A 22,760-nucleotide genomic window follows, 5' to 3' on the forward strand; every position below is an offset into this window, starting at 1 on the left:
GACCCCGGACCTGGAAGCCTAAATTGTGGCGATGGCTAGGAAACTCAGATGACTCTGGAGATATGGTTGCCAGCCCCCCCACCCCCCGGAGGCAGAAAATTCCCTACTGCCAGGCCCTGCTTTCTGCTGCTGATCAGGGACTTACCATGAGCAGGAGGGAGGCCTACGCTATGTTGCTGGTAATGATGCGACATAATTTCTGGCATGTACCAGAGGTGACATCATCACATTGGTGATGTTGTGATGATGCTCTGATAAATGGAAGAAGCCATTTTTACCATAGAGTTTTTGCCCAAATATTAGACCGTCACCGCAACATCACAACGTGATGACATGTCTGGTACATGCCAGAAATGATGTCACCATTTTGCTGGCAACATAGCCTGGACCTCCCTCCCACTCCTGTTAAGTCCCCCCATTCCCCGCTGGTTGCCAGGAGGGACCTGTCAACCCTATCTGGAGAGCTGGCTATGGGCTTTGCTATGAGACTCAAACCTGGCAAATATCATTAATCTTGTCATACCCTTAAATCTGTCCTGTGGCACTACACCCTATATACAGGTGCTGTTGATGGTGGTTTGAAAGCTTCTCTTTATGGAGAATGCAGCAGTTCTTGCTGTGATGGGTAGTGGGTCTGGGCACACGTTGCACCAGTGCTTCAATACCTACAGTATAGTCTTCTAGGTGCAATTCAAGGTAATGACTATGATAATGATCAAATCCCCCAAACTGCTTAAAAACATCTCTGTTTCTAAAACTGACTCAAAGTACGCTTTTAGGGGCTTGTTAGCCAATAAGTTCATGCATACACTAAGTTAGGCCTTGTAAGGGCTGCTTACCAGAAATGCTGTAAACAAATGGTGCCCCTCATGGTGAATTCTGTATATGAGAAATGTTTGGAGTATCCTACCACATAGATCACTGCAATTAGAGGGCGAATCTGTTCCTTGCATGGATTTTCCATGATATATGTATTTAATGTATTAATACAAGTGTTTCCAAAGCAGTTTTCATTTTTAAGAAAATAGAACAATAGGAATGGGTTCTCAGATGGAACTGGATTGAATCATGATGAAGGGGTGCTTGGTAGGGATGCCAGCCTCCATGTGGGACCTGGGGGTCCCCCAGAATTACAGCTCATCTCCAGACTACAGAGATCAGTTCCCCTGGAGGAAATGGATGCTTTGGAGGGTGGACTCTATGACATTGTACCCCAGTGAGGTCCCTGTCCTACCCAGGCTCCATCCCCAAATCTCCAGGAGTTTCCTAACCTGAATCTGGCAATACTACCCGCCCCCCATCCTCTACAATTGGCCAGAGGGGACCTAGCAACCCTTGTACCTGGCTACTTGCCACTTTCCCTAGTAGTCTCAGCAATGGAAGTCAGATATACCTATTGAGTTATAGAGACTCTGTGAAGTTAGTAATAAACATTTAGATATTCTATACATTGTACCTCAGGAATGTAGAACTCAACCTGAGGATGCCATTTTTGTGGTAATTCTTATGGTGAACATAGTTGTGGTACTGTGTGGAAACAGAAAAACATTGCTTTAATAATAGTAAAATAATTCAGATGGGTATTCTGACTATGGGAATGAGATTTTTAATAATTGCTGTTTACATATAATAAATTATTGCTTCCATGTGTGTGTATTTTAACAGTATTGTGCCTAGGAACTTCCAGGATATGTTCTAAAATGCACGGGTCTGTGATAAAATTCACACAACTATTTTCTCTGTTGGAATTCATAGATGTACATCGCAGTCTTGTGCATGGTAAAATACATGTTGAAAGCCATTCAGAAGTGTTGATTTTTAGAGGGACAGACTAAAAAGGTAGGTAGCCATGTTGGTCCATAGCAAAATCGCAAAACAAAATCCATGTAATAGGTTTTATTAAGACCACCCAAATATCACAACATATTGTGCAGGCTTCCAAGTTCTCCAGAAATCTTCATCAAGCTGGATTTTAAAAAAAGAAACGGGAAGAGGAGGAGAGAAAAGCCCATCATTCAGTCCCTGATATTGTAATGTATTCAATAGCTGCCATTGCAATACATGAATCATCTAACTGAAGTACAATGTTAAGCTTCGTCCTGGGCTAGGATCCAAATACATCCAATCACATTGATAGCCCAGGAAGAACCAACCAATCACTTGTCAGCCAGCTCCCTGAACGTCCGTGATTGGTCCTTATGCATACAACCTTATTGGTTGGTAAGTGTACAGTAGGTGTGGCAACATTAGCCGGGAGAGTTTAAAAGCAGGACAGCTGCAATGTAAAAGCTGTTCTGGCTATCAGATGTTGATCCGTGTTGGAGTTGTGTTCGAGTTGTTGAATAAAGCTGACTCTTTGCTGAATCACTCTCTGACTACTTTGTTAAGCGAGTGACTTAACAATTGGCGACGAAGGTGGGATATTAGTGCGGGTAGCCAGACCCCCTAAACAATCCCATGATGGACAACAGCGAGCATTGCGCCGTGGCCGATCAGCAGCATGCACCACCAGATCTGGTGGAAGTGCCTGTCAGGATGGCCAATAGCCAGAAGTTCGAGGCATTCGAACCTATCCCCGAGGACTGGGACGCTTACCTGACATGGTTCGAGTTCCACCTCGAGGCGAACGACATCACAACTGAAGAGAAGAAGCGGGCAACCCTCCTGAGCTCTTGCGGCAAGAGCGTTTTTGACATTTCCCAGTCGCTGGTCGCACCAGCGGACATCAAGACGGTACCATTCAAGGACCTGACGGAGAAACTGAAAACGCACTTCTCACCTCAGCCGTCCAAGATTGCCTGCCGGCACGCTTTTTATAAAAGGACCCAAGCAGCCAACGAGTCGGTGGCTGAATATGTGGCGGCGTTGCGCAAGGCTGCAAGGCCCTGCAACTTTGCGAACATCGAGGAGGCCCTCCGAGACCAGTTGGTGTGCGGCATGAGGGACGAACGGCTGCAACAATGGTTATTCGCCTGCACAACCCTGACTTGGGCTTTTGCCTATACGGAGGCTGTCGCCGCAGAGGCAGCCGACAAATCCACCAGAGAGGTCTGGCAGCGGTCTGCGTCAACAGAACAGCATGTCCACCACCAGGCTTCTGGCAGCGAGGGCGCTGACGCAGACGAGGACGTGTGCACGGTTAAAGCGGGAGCAGACAAGCGGACCCGAGTGAAGCCTGCGGCCGGCCCAGCGTGCACCAGTTGTGGTGGGAAATACCCTCGCAAGCACTGTTGGACCTGGGACATCGTGTGTTGAGTGTGTGGAAGGCGGGGCCATCTAGCATGAGTCTGCAGATTGCCAAAGAACTCAGCGCCGGCATCCCCACCGAGGAACCAACGATCGCAAGCAGCCGTCAGAGAAGCCAGCTGTCAGATGACATCTAGCCTGCCATCCGCATCGACCATCCTTCGCACCAGAAGTCAAGGGAAGATCCACGTCACCCTCCTCCTAGACAGCGTTCCGTGCAGCATGGAGGTCAACTCAGGATAATCAGTGATGGTGATTTCTTCGAGGACGTGGCAGCGGCTGTTTCCAACCAGGAGTCGGCGACGGCTGAAGCCGGTGGACACTCGGCTATCAGATATTCAGGGAAAGCGTATTCCTCTGGTGGGAAGGGATATGTTCAAGGTAGAATTTAAGGAGAAATGTTCCACGTTATCTCTGTTGATTGCTGAGGGGGACCGGGTTAACCTGCTTGGCCTGGATTGGTTCGAACCCCTGGGTATTGGAATTACCGGTGTGAATCATGTTGTTGAAAATGAATGGACATTGTTGTATGCTGAGTTCCCTGAAGTATTTGGGGGCAGCCTGGGAAGGTACAACGGGCCCCCGGTGTCGTTCGAACTCGATCCCTCCGTGATCCCAATCCGATTAAAGTATCGGAAGGTGCCCATTTCGCTCAAACATTTCGCTCAAACATTGAAGCAGAGCTGGACAAGCTAATCAAGCAGGGGGTGCTTGAGCCGGTTCCCTTTAGCAAATGGGAAACTCCAATAGTGGCGCCTGTAAAGTCAGACGGGTCTGTAAGAATTTGCGCAGACTATAAATGCACTATTAATCGTGCCTTGCAACAGCACTCTTACCCCATACCCATTATCAGCCACATCCTGGCATCCCTGGGGGGAGGGAAGGTATTCACAAAGCTTGACTTAGCGCAAGCGTACCAGCAGCTGCCAGTAACTAAAGAGGCAGTGGAAGCCCAAACCATCGTTACCCACCGGGGAGCATTCAGGGTCAATAGACTCCAGTTCGGGGTAAATGTCGCCCCAGGGATCTTCCAGGGATTTATGGAAGGCTTACTCAGAGGGGTACCAGGCACAGTCCCGTACTTTGATGACGTGCTGAGTGCAGGGGGGTCTGACCAGGAGCTCATGGAACGGGTGAGAACGGTGTTGGAGCATTTCAAGTCTGCTGGGCTAAAACTAAAGCAGTCTAAGTGTCTTGTGGGAGTCCCAAGTGTGGAGTTTTTGGGATCTCAGGTAGACAAAAGTGGTGTCCACCCCACAGAGGACAAAGTGGCAGCAATTAAGAATGCTCCATGACCCCTCAACAAAAAAGAGCTCCAGTCCTTTTTAGGGCTGTTAAATTTCTACCACACTTTCTTGCCACACAAAGCGTCGGTGGCAGCACCCTTACACGCACTCCTCCACAAGGATGCAACATGGTGATGGGGCTCGGAACACGAGTGGGCTTTCAAGGGAGTCAAAGCCCTATTGTCGTCAAACACTGTCCTCACACACTATGATGAACAGAAACTGTTAGTGCTGGCGGCAGATGCATCTCCATTTGGGTTGGGGGCAGTCCTCAGCCACTTAATGCCGGACGGCAGTGAAGCCCCCATCATGTTTTATTCGAGGTCGCTATCGGCTGCGGAGAAAAACTACACACAAATTGATAAAGAGGGTCTGGCACTGGTTTCCGCGGTCAAGAAATTTCATGACTTTTTGTTTGGAATTTCTTTTAGTGACAGACCTCAAACCACTGTTGGGGATCTTTGCCCCTGACCAGCAAATCCCCAACATTCTGTCTCCCCGAATGTTGCGGTGGGCGATCTTCCTCACCACTTATGACTATGAGCACAGGCCGGGCAAGGCGATAGGACACGCGGACGCCCTCAGTCGCTGCCCTCTACCCAGCCAGGACTTGGACCTTGCTCCAGCTAGCACGGTGCTAGCCATCGATGAACTGCCTCAGGCCCCAGTATCATCAATGGACATTGCTGCTGCAACAGCTAAAGACAATGTACTTGCCCATGTTTTGAACTGGGTGTGGAGGGGTGGCCGGCAGGAAATGTGGAGCAGGAGTTCAAGCTGTTTGGGGCGCGCCAAAACGAGCTTTCGGTGTCAAAAGGGTGTGTGTTGTGGGGAAACCGGGTGGTGGTGCCCGTCAAACTCCGAGAAAAGGTTTTGGAATCTTTACATGAGGGCCATCCCGGCATGGAGGCGCTGGCATGGGGGTATGTTTGGTGGCCCGGCTTAGGCGCCAACATCGAAGAGTGAGTAAGAGTATGTATGCCTTGTCAACAGGCTAGGCCCGAGCCTCCTACTGCGACGCCACAGCGATGGGAATCTACAGGGAAGCCATGGTCCAGGCTGTATTTTGCGGGGCCTGTGCAGGGGCAAATGTTCCTTCTGATTGTTGACGCGTACTTGAAGTGGCTGGAGGTTGCGCACATGCACTCCACCTCTTCGATCACCGTCATCAATGTGCTGCACCGTTTGTTATCCACCCACGAACTACCGGACGTGCTGGTGAGTGACATCGGCACGCAGTTTACCTCTAGGGAGTTTGCCTAGCTCCTGTCCGACAATGGGATTAGGAACCTGACGTTGGCCCCCTTTCACCCGGCCTCTAACGGCCAAGCAGAGAGAATGGTCAGGACGACCAAGGAAGCCCTAGTGAAGTTAACGCAGGACGATTGGGGGGTAAAACTGGGCTACGCCAGCATGTTACCCTGTGCTCTTCCACAGGCCGCAGCCCGGCTGAACTGCTTATGGGGCACCACCTCACCACCCCTTTAGATTGCCTGCACCCAGATCTGAATGATCTGAAGCCCCGGCAGCAGAATGCGCTCCCTAAGGTCCGCACTTACGAACCAGGTGACAAGGTGTTCTGCAGGAATTATGCAGGGGGTCACTTGTGGCTACCAGCCACTGTAACTGAGAGTATTGGTTCACGATTATATGTGGTCGAGCTAGCAGATGGCCACAAGTGGCGATGCCACATAGACCAGCTTAGGCAGCGGTGGGCAAAGGAATGCCTAGACTCCCAGCTGGCTGAGTCCCCTGAACCAGAGGACCGTCCCAGACCTCCTCCGGAGGTGAGTACTGCCGAGCCCAGTACTGTCCCAGAAGTAGGGCAGACCCCTACCTTCGGACCCGCAACAGAGGACGGAAGTGTACCTGACTCTGAGATCCCAGAGTCAAGCAGGGCCCCCCAAGCTGAATTGTGTCCTGAGCCTGTACCGCTATGCAGGTTTCAGCGGGTGCGCCGAGCACCAACCTACCTAAGTGATTACGAATGTAAATGAATGTTTTTACTTAGGGGGGAGGAATTTGTAATATATTCAATAGCTGCCATTGCAATACATGAATCATCTAATTGAAGTACAATGTCAAGCTTCGTCCCGGACTAGGATCCAAATCCATCCAATTGCATTGATAGTCCAGGAAGAAGCAACCAATCACTTGTCAGCCAGCTCCCTGAGCGGGAACGTCCATGATTGGTCCTTATGCATACAACCTTATTGGTTGGTAAACGTACAGTAGGCATGGCCTATTACATTAGCCGGGAGAGTTTAAAAGCAGGACAGCTGCAATGTAAAAGCTGTTCTAGCTATCAGATGTTGATCCGTGTTGGAATTGTGTTCGAGTTGTTGAATAAAGCTGACTCTTTGCTGAATCACTCTCCAACTACTTTGTTAAGTGAGCGACTTAACAGATATAATTGTCTAAGCAGTGATTCTCTGGACTTATCTTGAATTTCATTAGTGTAGAAAGTATGAAGGCAGAAAGAACTAGCTAAAAACCTTTGAAAAACAATTTTTGTCATATCTATGTTTACATTTTGCATAGAAATGTTGATAAAGCATTTTTGATAGAACATAGCTCTTGAGAGTATGCTCTGGCTTTCTCTGGTTTCATAAGTGTAAGGCACAGTTTAGCTGTGGTTGGTATAGGCTCACAATATCAGTTGACCCCCTCATTCTCCTATATCCCATTGACATTTGCCTTCCCGGCCAACAGCAGCCACATTACATTTTGTGCTGCCAGTGAAATACCAAATAAAAAGTATACCATGCTTCCAGGGCACTGCAAAATTTGGTTCTAACCAAGTTACCTACTAAATTTGGATTTTTACATCTTCTATTGTATATGAAGGACTTGTGCTATCATATGAGCATCATTTGTTAATCAGAGAAAAACAAAGAAAGTTATATTTCATTCACAACCAATATTTTTTCTTCTGGATAGTAGCTCTAGAATGTGGTTGCCAACTCTGGGTTGGGAAATACGTAGAGATTTGGGGGTAGAGTCTGAGTAGTGCAGGGTTTTGGAAGGAAAGGGACCTCAAAGACGTATAATGGCATAGAGTCCACCCCCCAAAAGAGCCATTTTGTCCAAGGGAACTGATCTAGGTATTCTGGAAATCAATTCAGTCATTCAATCTTCATTACAACCCAATAGCCACACAAAAGCAGAACAAACAATTTTAATCAGTTGTAATTCCAGGAAATCCCCGAGCCCTGTTGGGAGATTATATCATTATACTAGAAGAGCAGAGGCTTGGAAGCCAAAAGAAATAGAATAGGAAGGTCTATACATTCTTAGATGTTAAAATGAGATATTTCAGAACGAGAGTTGGTTAAGTTCCTATTTTAATAAATCCATCTATCACAATGATAGATTTAGTTGCTATTTTTGAAGTATCTGCTATGAAATGTGGCTTCTACTTTAGAAAACTCTGTTGCTCTGAAGGACGATGTAGCAGATTTAACTAGAAAAAAATTAAGTTCACAGTCTGTGATTATAGGGTTCTAATCAATCACAGTAAGTACTTACTTTAATATATGATTAGTGATAGTAATTCAGGATGAAAAGAAATCACCGGTTCAGAGAGTTGGGTTGTTGTTGTTTTTTTCCTTTGAAAGGGCAATCTATTGAGAGTTTAGGGTGTTAGCTCACAAGAGGACACTCCCTGGCAATTGCTGGTGACAGTTGTGCTTGCCATGTTGTTCCCAAACAAAGATGGATATAATTTTAAAAAAAAACAACTTCAGGTGTAGGCTAATGGGATTTGAACTTGATGAGACCGAGTGGGAAAAAGACCTTGGGGTCATCGTGGATAGTTCAATGAAAGTGTCAACCCAGTGTGCTGCAGCAGTGAAAAGGGCAAACTATATATTAGGGATTATTAGGAAAGGGATTGAGAATAAAACAGCCAATATTGTCATGCCCCTGTACATATTTATGGTGTGACCTTATTTGGAATACTGTGTACCATTCTCGTCACCGTATCTCCAAAAGGACATTGCAGAGCTGGAAAAAGTACAGAGGAGGGTGACCAAATGATTAGGAGGTTGGAGCACCTTCCCTATGAGGAGAGGCCAAAGAGTTTGGGACTTTTCAGTTTAGAAAAGAGAGAACTAAGGGGGAACATGATAGCAGTTTATAAAAGTATGCATGAGGTGGAGTGAGTTGACAAACAGAACTTTTTCTTCCTATCCCAAAATATTAGAACTTGAGGGCATCCAATGAAACTGATGGACAGTAGGTTTGAGACAGACAAAAGAAAATACAACGTTTCATAGAGAGTGATTAAAATGTGGAATGCCCCACCAGAGGATGTAGTGATGGCCACAGGAATAAATAGCTTTAAAAGGGGACTCTTCTCGTTTGCTGCATGGAGAGAGATCAAAACAATAGAGCCTAATGTCAGCTTACTCACTCACTAATGTCAGCTCACTCACTTTCTGGAAAGTGGAAACTTTATTCACATAAAGACAGTTATTTTAATGAAGTTAAAAAGGTATTCCAAGGGGTAAAATTGATAAAACCAGTGTAAAATAATATAATGTTAGCATAGAAGAAGTATCCAAATTCAGATTTTAGCATACATGGCTTTGGAAAGGATTAAGCAGGGGTGATTAAAAGAAAAAAAGAATCCCCAAAGATCTAAAATGCGTAGATCCATGCATCCCTAGTAGTTATGCTCGATTATGCTGAGTTATCTGACAAAGGCTTCACAGTATGGGTTCTGAATGATTTAAGGAAAGAAACATAATATTAATATCTTTAATTTACCATTATTGTACATGAATTAGGGAATATATGGCTACCAATTATTAAACCCTGCAGCCCTGATCCAAATAGACTGATATGCTAGGAAAGCAGGCTGATAGGTTTGCTAGTGGTTCCCAGCATACTTCTCATCTTCTTTAACTTATTGATCTGTACTTGTGGTTTACCACAAATTCACCTTCTGCCAAATGACCAAAGCTAGCAATGCCTGGAAGGACTGAATTTGCCCACTTACTCCATTTGTGCACAAGATTGGTGCTGTCACAGCTAAGAGCAGATGTGTGAAGCTAGGGCTCATTCAGCTGGATCAGAGCCTGTGTCTATAACGTGGGTAATGGACTGAAAGCCATAATTTTTAAGTAGAATATGTATTATATTTGGTACAAGTGCACTGTCCTATAGCAGCTCTTCCATTATGGAAAAACTGAGGAGCCACTGCTATTGTATTATGCTGGGCTGTTTCACTTCCTCATTATTTGAAGCATAGCTTTTTCATACATTATCTCTCTCTACCTTTCCTTACTAGTCAGAGCTATCTGCAAGCTGCAAGTGATGTGCCTGGTGGTCACAACTTGGATCCGTCAGCAAACTACAATTCCCCCAAGTTCCGATCGAGGAATCAGAGCTATATGAGAGCAGTGAGCACGCTCAGTCAGGCCAGCTGCATCAGCCAGGTTAGAATATTTTTTCCTTTTAGCTTCTAAACTTTACAAAAATACCTGTAGTTTATCACACATCCCAGGATTTTAACAGGTTTCACTTCTTAAATGATACCAGAGAACTGAAAATTTAAAGAGAGGTCTGAGTTAAAGTGAATAGAGTATTAAGGGGTTAAGCTATGACCAAAAACCCATATTCTTAGGATATAAGAAACATAGTAAAGTAATATCAGCTGGAGCAATATGTTGATAACATCTCTCATTTAGGCTGTGATCACACACACCAAATAATCCACTTTCAATCCACTTTCAATGCACTTTCCAACTGGATTTTACTGTGTGAACTGGCAAAATCCAGTTGGAAAGTGCATTGAAAGTGGATTATTTATTGTGCGTGATCACAGCCTTAATGAACCCTTCTTATGAAATGAGGTCTTTCTGCTGTTTTAATTCATTTACTACTCAACAACTCATTGGTATTGTACCATTACTCTCTTAGAGATTCCCAGTGTGGAGAAACCAACCTTTCACCTTCCATCTATTACTTTGTCCTATATCCAGTGACAAATTGATGATAATGGGGAGGTACAAGAATGCTAATCATTCTGAGTGATGCATTTGTGCAATAAGCTTCTTTCCCTTTGTGACCTTCTTCAGTTCCTCACTAACCAGAACTAAGTGTTACTGGAGTTGCAAGGCTGTTGCCAGAAACAGCATTGACTGCAGAAAGGGTTGATCTCCCCCCTTTGTTACAAAACTCCAACTCATGTAGCGGATCATTTATGTGGGTCCAATGAATCCACGCACAATTTTTCCAGATTGATGTGGGGCTGATAAATGTGGTGAAAATCTAATGGGGAGAGAGAAGCAGACATAGGCCGCTGGTTTTCTGTGGGAGCTGTGAATTTCCAACAATGCCTGTTCTAGCCTGAGGCCTATCTGCAGAGCAGGAGAATGTCCACATAGATTTTGGTTCTTACTGTTTATATCCCCTTCCATTCACATAAGTAAAAGATGGTCACATGGTTTTATCTTGTTCTGTTGCTATGGCTCTTTTGCTAATGCAATAAAGATTATTATTATTATTATAAGTAAAAGATTATGCAAGTGAAGTTTCCACATGTGAACAGGCTTGTATTGTTTTGTCATTGCTAGTGCAGCTGTCAATACTGCACAGTGGCAATGGGGCTTCGTCATGGCAGGTATCCCAGCAGTTTTCCTGTCACAATCCCATAGCAGCAACCAGCTCCCCTCCTCTGGGCTACTGGGGCTTTTCTCAATTTTTTTAAACGTTGATTTCATATCATGTCAATCTATATATATAAAAGAAAGTCCCCTCACCATAAAATCAATGCCCAGGTCAAACCACTGGACCTAGAGACACCAAATTCGGGGAGAGTGCTCCTACCATGGCGTAGGTGCTCGCTAAGAAGTGATTTTTAGAAATTCGACCCCTAAGTGGGTCAAAAGGGGGGAAATGTGCTCCCCCCATTGATTCCTATGGGGCTGCCAGGCAGCTCTCTCCCTGCACCCCCCACTCTCTGATTGGTCAGCTGCAGAGTACAGTGTTCTGAGGTAAAAAAAACCCCAACAGTTACAGGGGACTGCAGACAGCCAATGACAGTTGAGGAAATCAGGAGCAGCCAAGAACCACCTGTGAGGTGAAGCAAAGCTGCTGGCCCAGACTCTCTGATGGCTTCCAACACATTCCCCGCCAACTCCTACACCTAACAGGTGGTTGTCTGTCAGCTGCAGCCCCACATCCACAGTGACGTCTAACACTCCTCCCCCTCCCCCCACACTGGACAAGCAGCTGCCTGTCAGGTGCAGCCCCACCTCCACCATGGCTTCTAATACTCCTCCCCCCTCCTACACTGGACAGGCAGGTCCCTGTCAGGTGTAGGAGAGGAGGTGGGATGCTTACAGCTACCAGGGAGGTTTGCTCAGCAGGATTGCCTTAGCACTGCTGCTGGCCCAGCCTCCCCGATTCCTTTAAATACAATCCCCCCCAACACCAGACAGGCTGGTGTCTCTCAGGTGTAGAAGCAGGGCCAGGGTATGAATGTTTATAGGGAGATAGTAAAGGACATTTCTAGGAGCCATTTCGATGTATGCCTCCCTCATGAACCTGAAGAAATGTCCACCACATTACCACTCCCTCACACCAACTCCCCCTCGAACCTCTTGCTGCCCCCAAGAAAGCTCCTGGCAAATGTTGAGCCAGATACACCAACGCTACAAGGAGGAGGCAACTTAGGAATGCAGCAAAGACATTTGCACATAGTACTCCTGCAGTGCACTGAGCTGCACAAGCCATGTACCAGCAAGATCACCCTGAGGTGCTCAGAACAACACAGTCTCCATATGAGCAAAACAATCCAGGAACACAAGTAGAGAGGCCATCACTTTCGTGGAAGGTGGCGGGAGTTGACTTAACAGATGACTGCTTCTTAAATGGACAGTTCTATGTGGCCTGCTCCAGAGTGAGCTCATCAAGCAGCCTGGTGATCCTAGCACCTGAGGGCAGAACCACCAATGTGGTCTAGAGAGAGGTCCTTCAGTAGAGGGGGGGAGGAAAGTACGTATGTCTCACTTAATTTCTTACACTACAATCTTCTCTGTTAGAATTCCTACAAGAAATGCCACATTTCACATTTTACATTATCAGTATTATAACTGGATTTATGGAACTTAAATACTGTAGTGAAGCACAGGTATCAGGCTAGTATACCAATAAGAAAGTTACTTAAAATATATATACACTTTCCCAAAACATCTCAGCAAAGCAGGTTTGAGAAAGATTAGAGGAAAGCAGTGAAAACCCTGGAAGGTGCGCAAATCTACCACAATGCAGTGGGGAAGCAGGAAAAAAAGCTGCTTCCCAACAACATTGAATCTGGGCCAGATAACCTGAATGGAAATGGCCAAGCTGAAGCAAGATGCATAGAAGATGTACCATCAGCTGTGGCCCTTCATCCTCAGATATCCCATTCCATAAGTTCATGTATACTGAATGGCCAGAGAAAGGGTTGTGATAGATTTTTTTTGAACTATTATGTTCCCTGCTTATAAATTGGGTTTAGAAATTGTAAACAAGACCTTCCTCATACTTGTAATTTAATTGTCTCATATTTCCTTCTTAATATTATTAGTAAAAGGCTGTTCAGCATAAGAATGTTTGTTTTTCCAGAGTACCTTAGTTTGTTTAATCCGATTTAAGATGATAGATTAGGAAAGTCAGAAATAATTGTTTTCAAAATATATTTAATTATGGGTAATGGCACAAGAAGATTTTCAGTGTGGTTAGAGTTTCTTCACTGAAATTATAATTAACTTATTCAATTAAAAATATATATGTCCTAACAATAAGATTATACCTTTTATGCTGGTACAGTTCACACAATCGCCTGTGGCCTACCACTCCACTAAGCAAAAATTAAAGACTTCATAAAACCTAAGGAACCTTCCTCTAAAGAACAGCCCCTTGGCCATGCACTGATGTGGGAGGTTATAACCAGGAAAAAAATATATAACCAGATAAACCAGAAAATCAGCAGGGCTCACCAATCTTTTCTGTAAAAACTGCTACTTCTGACTAATGGAAAATATCCCACCCTGCCCAGCACAGTATCCAGTTTGTTCCGTCTTAGAAACAGATCATAGACTCAGAAGAACACTAGAAAAGAGGCAATCTGCTGAGAAGCTCAGAGAGAAATCCTATGAAGTAAAAGGCTAGAGCAGATCCTTTTGCAGTCTTCTCCTGGGCCCTCTAGAGGTTTCATGATCTGCTCTGTGGGCTGCAGCAGCCAATGATCTACTAGTAGCTCATGAGCTACCCGTTGGAGACTCTCCAGATTTACAGCAATTTGATCACAGCTACTGCTGGGGGGAAATGTCATCACAATCACAAGAATAGTTTTGGATTGTATCTGGGATCACCCAGTTCACACATTACATTTGCCTGCATGAGTGAGTGTAGGGGTACTTGGGATTTTTTTCCTGTATGAAGGAAGTTAGTCCTAAATCACATATTAATACATGCGTAGCTTATAGAACTGAGAGCTGTCTTCTGATGCAGGCCATGTGCTTTTAACAGCGGGTTGATTTCTGATAATTTTGGCCACCATGGTAAAATGAACTTAGGAACCCTGCCATGCTACTCAGCTGTTAAAGGCATAAGCATTTTCCCCTGAGCCACGAGTTGGCATACTAAGATATCATGAATATCATTATTTTTTACTTGTAATAGTTCTAGTTCTTTCACCATCCTATAATAAATGACAGGATCTGTTATTATCAGTCACTTGCACAGCTGCTTCATTAGCTTTTGAATGATTTTCCCCTTTTCAAGTTACTTATTAATTTGTCCAATCTATTTTTGATTGGTATCTCAAAATATACACAGAATTGAAATGTCCAAAGTCTTCAAAATCTCAAAATGAGGTTCTTGAAAGTATCTTGCTTCTTATTTTATTTATTGAACAAAGAATATTTATTTATTGAATTTATATATCACTTTCCCCCTAAGGGCTCAGGATGGTTAACAACAGCTCATTTATGCAATTCATTATTACAAATAGCTGGGGTGGTATCAACAGATACAGCTGGGTGTCATCAGCATACTGATGACAACCCAGCCTAAAAGTCCACCCCAGCTAAGCAAGGGAGCACATATAGATATTAAATAGCATTGGAGAGAGGATCGCCCCTTGCGGGACCACGCATACTAGGAGGTAATAGGGTGAAACCTCTCTAGAGCTACCCTCTGTCCCTGACCATGGAGAAATGAAGTAAGCCACTTCAAGGCCACCCCACAAACTCCTACATCAGTGAGGCACGGGGTCAACAGATCGTAGTAAATCATGTCGAACACTGCTGTTAGGTCTACTAATAACAGCATGGCCAACCCATCTCGATTCAGCTGTTTCTGGAGATCGTCTGTGAGGGTGACTAGAACTGTCTCCATCCCATTGCCAGTGTGGAAACCAGACTGGACTGGGTCCAAGGCTTCAATGTCCTCCAGGAAATTCTGTAGCTGTTCTGCTGCCACTCTTTCAAATACCTTCCCAGAAACAAAAGATTTGAAACTGGGTGGTAATTGGAAGGATCTGAAGGATCTAGAGATTATCATTTTAAGAGCAATGTTAACACTGCCTCTTTTAATCCCTCTGGGTAGACCCCTGAACTAATATCCACCAGGGGGCCCCGTACTCCATTACCACTGGCTTTTATCAGCTGTGATGGGCACGGGTCCAAGAGGCAAGTGATTGGCTTGACAGCACCCAGGACCCTGACAATGTCTGCCTGGGAGAGGTGGCTGAATATGTCAAATACTGAGTCCAAAGGCAGCTAAGGTGTGTCCAGTTCACATACTTTATAAATATTGGCTGGCAGGTCATAGCAGAGCAACAAGACTTTGTCCACAAACAAGTTTGCAAAAGCCTCACAGCTAATGGCCAATTCACTAGTATTTTGAGTTCTCTCAGTGAGAGAGATTAAAGACCGGATTGTCCTAAACAATTGTGACAGGCAAGAGCTAGTGGATGTGATGGAATCTGTAAAAAATTCTCTTTTAACAGTCATCACCGCCATCTCATAGAGTTTCATAAATGACCTATAAGATGTTCTTGCAGCTTTGTCAGAAGACCACTGCCAAAGTCGCTCTAGCCATCTAAGCTCCCGCTTCATCCCCCTAAGCTCCATGATATACCATGGGGCTAGTTTGGGGCAGGAGTGAAGAGGGCATTGGGGAGTGATTTTATTGATAGTTTCAAAGAGGCAGATATTCCAGGCCCCTATCAGCTCATCTAATGAGTCACCAGGAGGTACTGGATCCCACAGAGCATTCTAGAATTCAATTGGATCCATTAGTCTCTGCGGGCGAGCATAAATCTGCTCACTGCCTTGATAGGGTGGAGGTAGAATGCTCAGCCAGGCCTTCAGGGCATAGTGATCTGACCATGGTACCCTATCAACAGCAGTCAGATCCATATAAATCCTCACACCAAAGATCAAATCCAGTGTGTGGCCTCCTTGATGTGTGGGACCTGATACCATTTGGAAGAGTCCAGTGCTCATGACAAATAGGTTGCTTAGGAAAGCAGTTGGCTGGTTGAAATTCATTCTATGATGTCCAGTGGGGCTAATCAATATATAATGCAGAGGACTGATTGATGGTTGTTTAACTCATTTTGATAAATCTGTACCAGCTGATGGTCTTCCTGTTGTCTTCTGAATCAAAAACACTTCCCAAACAAAAGATGTTTGGCAAGGGCTGCTTTTTCTTATGAAAAAAATAAATTCCATGCCAAACCTATGATCAGTATGCTGCTGATTAATTTTATCCAGCTTTCCACACAACTACAGCTTCCAGAAGGGTTGGCTCAGCTCTTTTTGCCACCCCAAGCAGCTGCCTCATTCAAAGTGCTGCTTCCCAGCTCCAATACTCACGGGAGGGGCACACCTGCTCCCACGCATTCCCTCCAGTTCTCAGCAGCAGCAGCAGCAGCAGCAGCAGCAGCAGCACACACTGGCTCCAAGGGACTGCAGAAGGTCTCTGTAGCTTGTAGGAGCTGGACAGGGTGTGGGATAATAACCGGCACAGGCAATGCCTCTGTTGTGTCACCCCTGATCTGAGTCCCCAAGAAGCTGCTTAGATCACTTAGGTGGTGAGTCAGCTCTGGTCCTCAGCAGACCTTGAGCATCCATAAAATGGCAAACGAACAGCCCTCAAACTAAAATGTAAAAATGTACATGGGTGAAAGAAAGCTCAACAATTTTTTGAAGGCCAATCCATATCTTCTAGTTTGCTGCTTTGGGGCTACAACACTCAATCTCTTTCTTCTTGCAGCCCCCTCTTTGCACCTCACTTCTAGTGTTGTGACACTCTCCTCCTCCTACAGTTCAACACAAGCAGAATTCTCAAGGGTGAGCACTTTTGAATACATAGTGTAGAGGAAAAACAACAGCATGACTGCTTCTAATTTTAGTTAAAGAAGGCAGAAAGTCAGTCCTGCTCTTAGATAAGGCCCCTTGAGTTCTGGTCTTCTATCAATCCAGAATGCATTCAGCAAGCAACAATTGATGAATTAATGCAAAAGGAAGTGCAGCTGGGAGAAAGATTGACTTAATTTGCTTTGCCACATTCCCAAAAACTAACCCCCTCCCACGTGCCACCAAATCTATTAGAGCTGTAGCTGAACTGTGGTATTTTAGCCTATTTGGACTTGGAAATGCCTCCTAGAATTCATTAGAAAAGAAAACAAATATAAGGGTGGTGGGAGAGTAAAACAGATCAGAATCAGAACTAGCCTCAGCACTTCAGTTAGTTTAATTTGCAAATTAATGCTTAGGGGGCTTTGTGAGTGCCTATTTATTCTATTTATTAAGAATAATCAAACGAAAACCAGACTCTAAAACTTAGTCTCAAACTAAAATCAAAACTAACTGGGAATGGATGTATTTAGCATTCATCTAATAGCAAAGCGAATGTACATAGTTAAATTATCTTGATACGTTTTACTGAATGTAGAAATGCCAAAGGTTTTGGATTGGGTTTTTTTTGGGGGGGGGGGGGAAGGTGATGGTGGTAGAGAGGAATTCTGTGTGAATGTACTATTGGTGCCTGTTTTTGAAGAATTAAAGCAAAGTGCATTTCAGGCAAAGCCAGCCCCAAAATACCAAGCACAATGTTGTTGTTTATCTAGATGAGTGAAGCAGAGGTCAATGGGCAATTTGAATCTGTTTGTGAATCAGTATTTAGCGAAGTTGAAGCTCAGGCAATGGATGCCCTCGACCTCCCAGGATGCTTCCGAACCAGAAGCCACAGTTACTTGCGTGCCATTCAGGCAGGTTACTCCCAAGATGATGAATGTATCCCTGCAATGGCATCTTCCAATATCACCTCAACAATCAGGTCAACAACAGGTAAGATTACCTATGCAATGAGCGGTTTTACATATGAAAACTTGCTAATAAGAAATGTAGCATGTGAACTGAAGAATATATACACCTGTGCAGTGTTCCCTCTAAGCTGAGTTAGTGTGAGGTAGCTCACAGGTTTTTAGCCTCCAGCTCACAGTTTTTTGACTTAGCTCAGGAAGGATGGCTCCAGAGCAAACGTGATTTATGCAGTAGCCAAATCGCTCACTCACAACTTTAATGCCAGTAGCTCACAAACTAGAATTTTTGCTCACAAGACTCCACAGCTTAGAGGGAGCATTGCACCTGTGTGGCTATTATGACTTCTTGTACAGAAAAGCACTATACTGAATAACTCTTTTTGCCTTTAATTTCTGTATTTTGTTTAGTTTTAATTATGTCTTTAGTCTTGTTTTAATTCTGACTGCCTTTCTTACCTCCACTGTATAACCAGTGTATACAATAGGCAGGTTTTGTTCCTAATGAACCATAGAAGGCGGCATATCCAGATAAAAGCATTTGTTTAGCAAGTTACATCATTGGAGAAAGAAGTTTACGCTTCTAGTTATGTGGCTGACAGGAAGATCAGAGAGAGTAAAGAAGGAGGAAGTCAATTTGAGGACTACATTCAGGGGATAAAGAAGGGGACGGCATTTGTAAGATTAGAAAGAAGGGCAGCACCCATACCTCTGTTTAACTAGCTTTGCTCCTTTGCCTCCCTCCCATGGAGTGAACTTCTTTTGTACAGTCAGCACTCAGCCAACCCAGCTGTTCGAAAGCCCTATATGGCGAATAGATAAATGGGTACCTGGCCTTAGTCGGTCAGGGGGGTACCCTCCCCTAGAAGAAGTGGAAGAACTGTGGCTCCAGAGAGAAAATAGCGGCACCGGTAACAACAATGGCGGCGAAACAGCGGCAGAAGCAGCGGCGAAGGGACGGCCCCCCGGAACAACGACTGGTTGGAGGCCAGCAGCGGCGCGGCATCTTTGGAGAGATTGGAGCCGGAAGGACGTAATCCCCATCGCCTGCATGCAGCAAGCCCAACGAGCCAGCAGGGGCTGCTGTGGAAGCCAGCTAACTGCAGTCCCCCCTCTAAGAAAGAACTGCGCGAAGAGGCATGTAACCGCCAGGAAAAAGATGGAAGGAGAAGCAAGAACATCTGCGGAAAAAAGCCTTCGGAGGGTATCTGGTAGGGTTCCCATCCCCCTGAATTTGTGGCCATAGTTAGGATTCTAGAAAATGTGTGCACACACGATACTCTGTAAGCCACCCAGAATAATAATAATAATAATAATAATAATAATATATTCCAACAAGTTTTACCCTGTGTTGCATTCATCCTGAACCTAAACATACTGCTTGGAAACCAGTTATGTTGATCAAATCTTCATAAAGCATGCTTAGTTTCCCCACTTCTTAGCTCTATTATTATGATGAGCTGATGTTCATTATAATAGATACCTAAATTATATAAATTGCTTTCAGGCCCGTACCTACAGTGGGGCATCTTGGGGCTAGGCCCCCCGACTTACTGGCAAGGCCCTATGACTTCCCATTCAGCTCAGGGCCCCTGAGTGGCAGTGGGTGCAGGGAAGGAGCTGGGTATTCCTGTGCAGCTGTCCGGCACAAGGATCCAGATTAAATTACCATTATTTTGATTAGCCAGTGCCCCCTAAGAAATTTAAATGCCTCCTGACTAAAAAAAATCCTGGCTGCAGACCTGAGTTGCTTTATCATTTGTCTTTGCTCTGGAAGGTAGGGAGAGACTGAGAGCAAAAAGCAGAATTTAAAAGTATGGGTCATCTTCTAAGCAGTCATGCACACTGAAATCTCAGAAATCTGTACAATTTAGGGAGCATCCAGATACCTGCTTTATCATATATATAATTTTCCCGTTATTTATCATAAATTAACATAAGAACATAAGAACATAAAGTCATGCACACTGAAATCTCAGAAATCTGTACAATTTAGGGAGCATCCAGATACCTGCTTTATCATATATATAATTTTCCCGTTATTTATCATAAATTAACATAAGAACATAAGAACATAAGAGATGCCAATGTTGGATCAGGCCAAAGGCCCATCCAGTCCAACACTCTGTATCCCACAGTGGCCAGAAATACCAGTGCCATCAGGAGGTCCACCAGTGGGGCCAGGACATTAGAAGCCCTCCCACTGTTGACCCCCCCCCAAGCACCAAGATGACAGAGCATCACTTGCCCCAGAGTCCCTATCTATACCTTGTGGCTAATAGCCACTGATGGACCTCTGCTCCATATGCTTATCTAATTCCCTTTTGAAGCCGTCCATGCTTGTAGCCGCCACCACTTCCTGTGGCAGTGAATTCCAAGTGTTAATCACTCTTTGGGTGAAGAAGTACTTCCTTTTATCCGTTCTAACCCGACCGCTCAGCAATTTCATGGAGTGCCCACGGGTTCTTGTATTGTGAGAAAGGGAGAAAAGTACCTCTTTCTCTACCTGCTCTTTCCCATGCATAATCTTATAAACCTCAATCATGTCACCCCTCAGTCGTCGTTTCTCATCAGGTCACCCCTCAGGCGTCATTTCTCCAAGCTAAAGAGCCCTAAGCGCCTTAACCTTTCCTCATAGGGAAAGTGTTCCAACCCTTTTATCATTCGAGTTGCCCTTTTCTGCACTTTTTCCAAAGCTATAAAATCCTTTTTAAGGTGTGGTGACCAGAATTGCACACAATATTCCAGATGAGGTCGCACCATTGATTTATATAGCGGCATTATGATATTGGCTGATCTGTTTACAATACCCTTCCTAATAATCCCCAGCATAGCATTGGCCTTCTTTATTGCAGTCACACACTGTCTCGACATTTTCAGTGAGTTATCTACTACAACTCCAAGATCTCTCTCTTGATCAGTCTCTGCCAGTTCAGACCCCATCAACGTGTATTTATAGTTAGGATTTTTGGCTCCAATGTGCATCACCTTGCACTTGGCCACATTGAACCCCATTTGCCATGTTGACGCCCACTCGCCCATCCTTGACAGATCCCCTTGGAGTGCCTCACAATCCTCACTGGTTTTCACCACCCTGAACAACTTCGTATCATCCGCAAATTTAGCCACTTCACTGCTTACTCCCAACTCCAAATCATTAATGAACAAGTTAAAAAGCAGTGGACCAAGTACTGATCCCTGCGGTACCCCACTGCTTACCCCCCTCCACTGAGAGAACTGCCCATTTATACTCACTCTCTGTTTTCTATTAATTAGCCAGTTTTTGATCCATAAAAGGACTTGTCCTTTTATCCCATGATTTTTGAGCTTACTTAGGAGCCTTTGATGAGGAACTTTATCAAAAGCTTTCTGAAAGTCAAGGTAAACAATATCTATTGGATCCCCCTTGTCCACATGTTTGTTCACCCCCTCAAAGAACATTAACAGGTTAGTGAGACAAGATCTTCCCTTACAGAACCCATGTTGAGTCTGTCTCAATAGGTTTTGTTCATCTATGTGCCTACTAATTCTTTCCTTAATAATGGTTTCCACCAATTTACCCGGTATCGACGTCAGACTGACTGGCCTGTAATTTCCCGGATCTCCTCTGGAACCCTTTTTAAAGATGGGAGTGACATTAGCTACCTTCCAGTCCTCAGGAATGGAGGCTGATTTTAAGGAGAGATTACATATTTTTCTCCGGAGATCCACAAGTTCACAATTGAGTTCTTTCAGAACTCTCGGATGTATGCCATCTGGGCCTGGTGATTTATCAGTTTTTAAGTTGTCTATCAGTTTTAGGACCTCCTCTCTCGTCACTACTCCCTTCTTTTGGTGGACTGGAAATGTTTTTATATTTCCTCCCCCTTCCCAAAGCTACTAATAAAATGGTTTCCTTATTTTAGAACTACTGCACTTAGAAGGAAAAATGTAATACTGACCACATGCAACAGAAAACTAGAAATAAATATTATTATCTATATATCTAATTCCCAAAGGGATGGGTTGTGCGGATACTTATTACTGCCAACAGAGGGCTCACTCTCCCCCAATAGCTTTTTCTACATAATCAGTAGACTTGCTGTGTCTACAGAAAAATCCAAAAAGTAAAAAAAAAAAAATCCCTTCAGGGAGGGTTGAATTCCCCCAAGTACCTTTTGAAATCGCCTCTGTAGGGATCTAACTCCAGACATCAACAGTGAGAGATTAGAATGTTCAGGGTGGTGGTGGTGGTGGGGAACTGCTAACTGGGTCTGTCAGTAAAAGGGTGGGGGAAGGGTCCTTTCCTGGCTCTTTTGGCCTTTGAGGGAGGGAGGGAGCCTTGGGGCCAGGCCTGACAAGGGTTGCCAGTGCCAGGCTGGGAAACTCCTGGAGATTTGGGGGTGGACCCTGGGGAGGACAGGGACCTCAGTGGGGCACAATGCCACAGAGTCCACCCTCCAAAGCATCCATTTTCTCCAGGGGAACTGATCTCTGTAGTCTGGAGATGAGCAGTAATTCCAGGCATCCCCAGGTCCCACCTGGAGGCTGGCATCCCTAGGCAGCACCCTCTGTGTGACTTGATACCACCTGATTTTCATGACTCAATTAGGCCCAGCTGCTTGCTACTGTTCACCAGCAGCCACCCTATGAAAGCCAGTGTGATGTAACAGTTAAAGCTTCAGATTATGGTCTGTGAGACCCAGGCTCAGATCCCCATCTTGCAGTGGAAGCTGACTGTGTGATTTTGGACCAGTCACATACTTTCAGCTTAGCCAACCTCACAGGGTTGTTGTGCAGATAAAAAAGAGGCGAGACTAATGTAAACTGCTTTGGTCCCCACTGTTGAGAAAGACTGTAATTTTCCTAGGTACAGGCTGTGGGGGAGGGGTGTGGAGATGGAAAGCTGAAGACAGAGAGGCAGG

General features: G+C 44.8%; 1 protein-coding gene across 1 annotated transcript in view; it reads left to right on the forward strand.

The window, feature by feature from the left end:
- The window catches only part of DLGAP2 (discs large homolog associated protein 2), a 160,871-nt gene that overhangs the window by 37,204 nt on the left and 100,907 nt on the right, over positions 1-22,760 (forward strand). Inside the window, exons 3-4 of the mRNA XM_015408303.1 lie at positions 9,826-9,973; positions 17,665-17,884. Coding sequence (XP_015263789.1) covers positions 9,826-9,973; positions 17,665-17,884 — 368 coding nt within the window. The remainder of the gene's footprint in view (positions 1-9,825; positions 9,974-17,664; positions 17,885-22,760) is intronic.

Source organism: Gekko japonicus, unplaced genomic scaffold, assembly GCF_001447785.1.
Source record: "Gekko japonicus isolate JY-2015 unplaced genomic scaffold, Gekko_japonicus_V1.1 scaffold417, whole genome shotgun sequence".
In the NCBI taxonomy this organism is placed as follows: Eukaryota; Metazoa; Chordata; class Lepidosauria; order Squamata; family Gekkonidae; genus Gekko; species Gekko japonicus.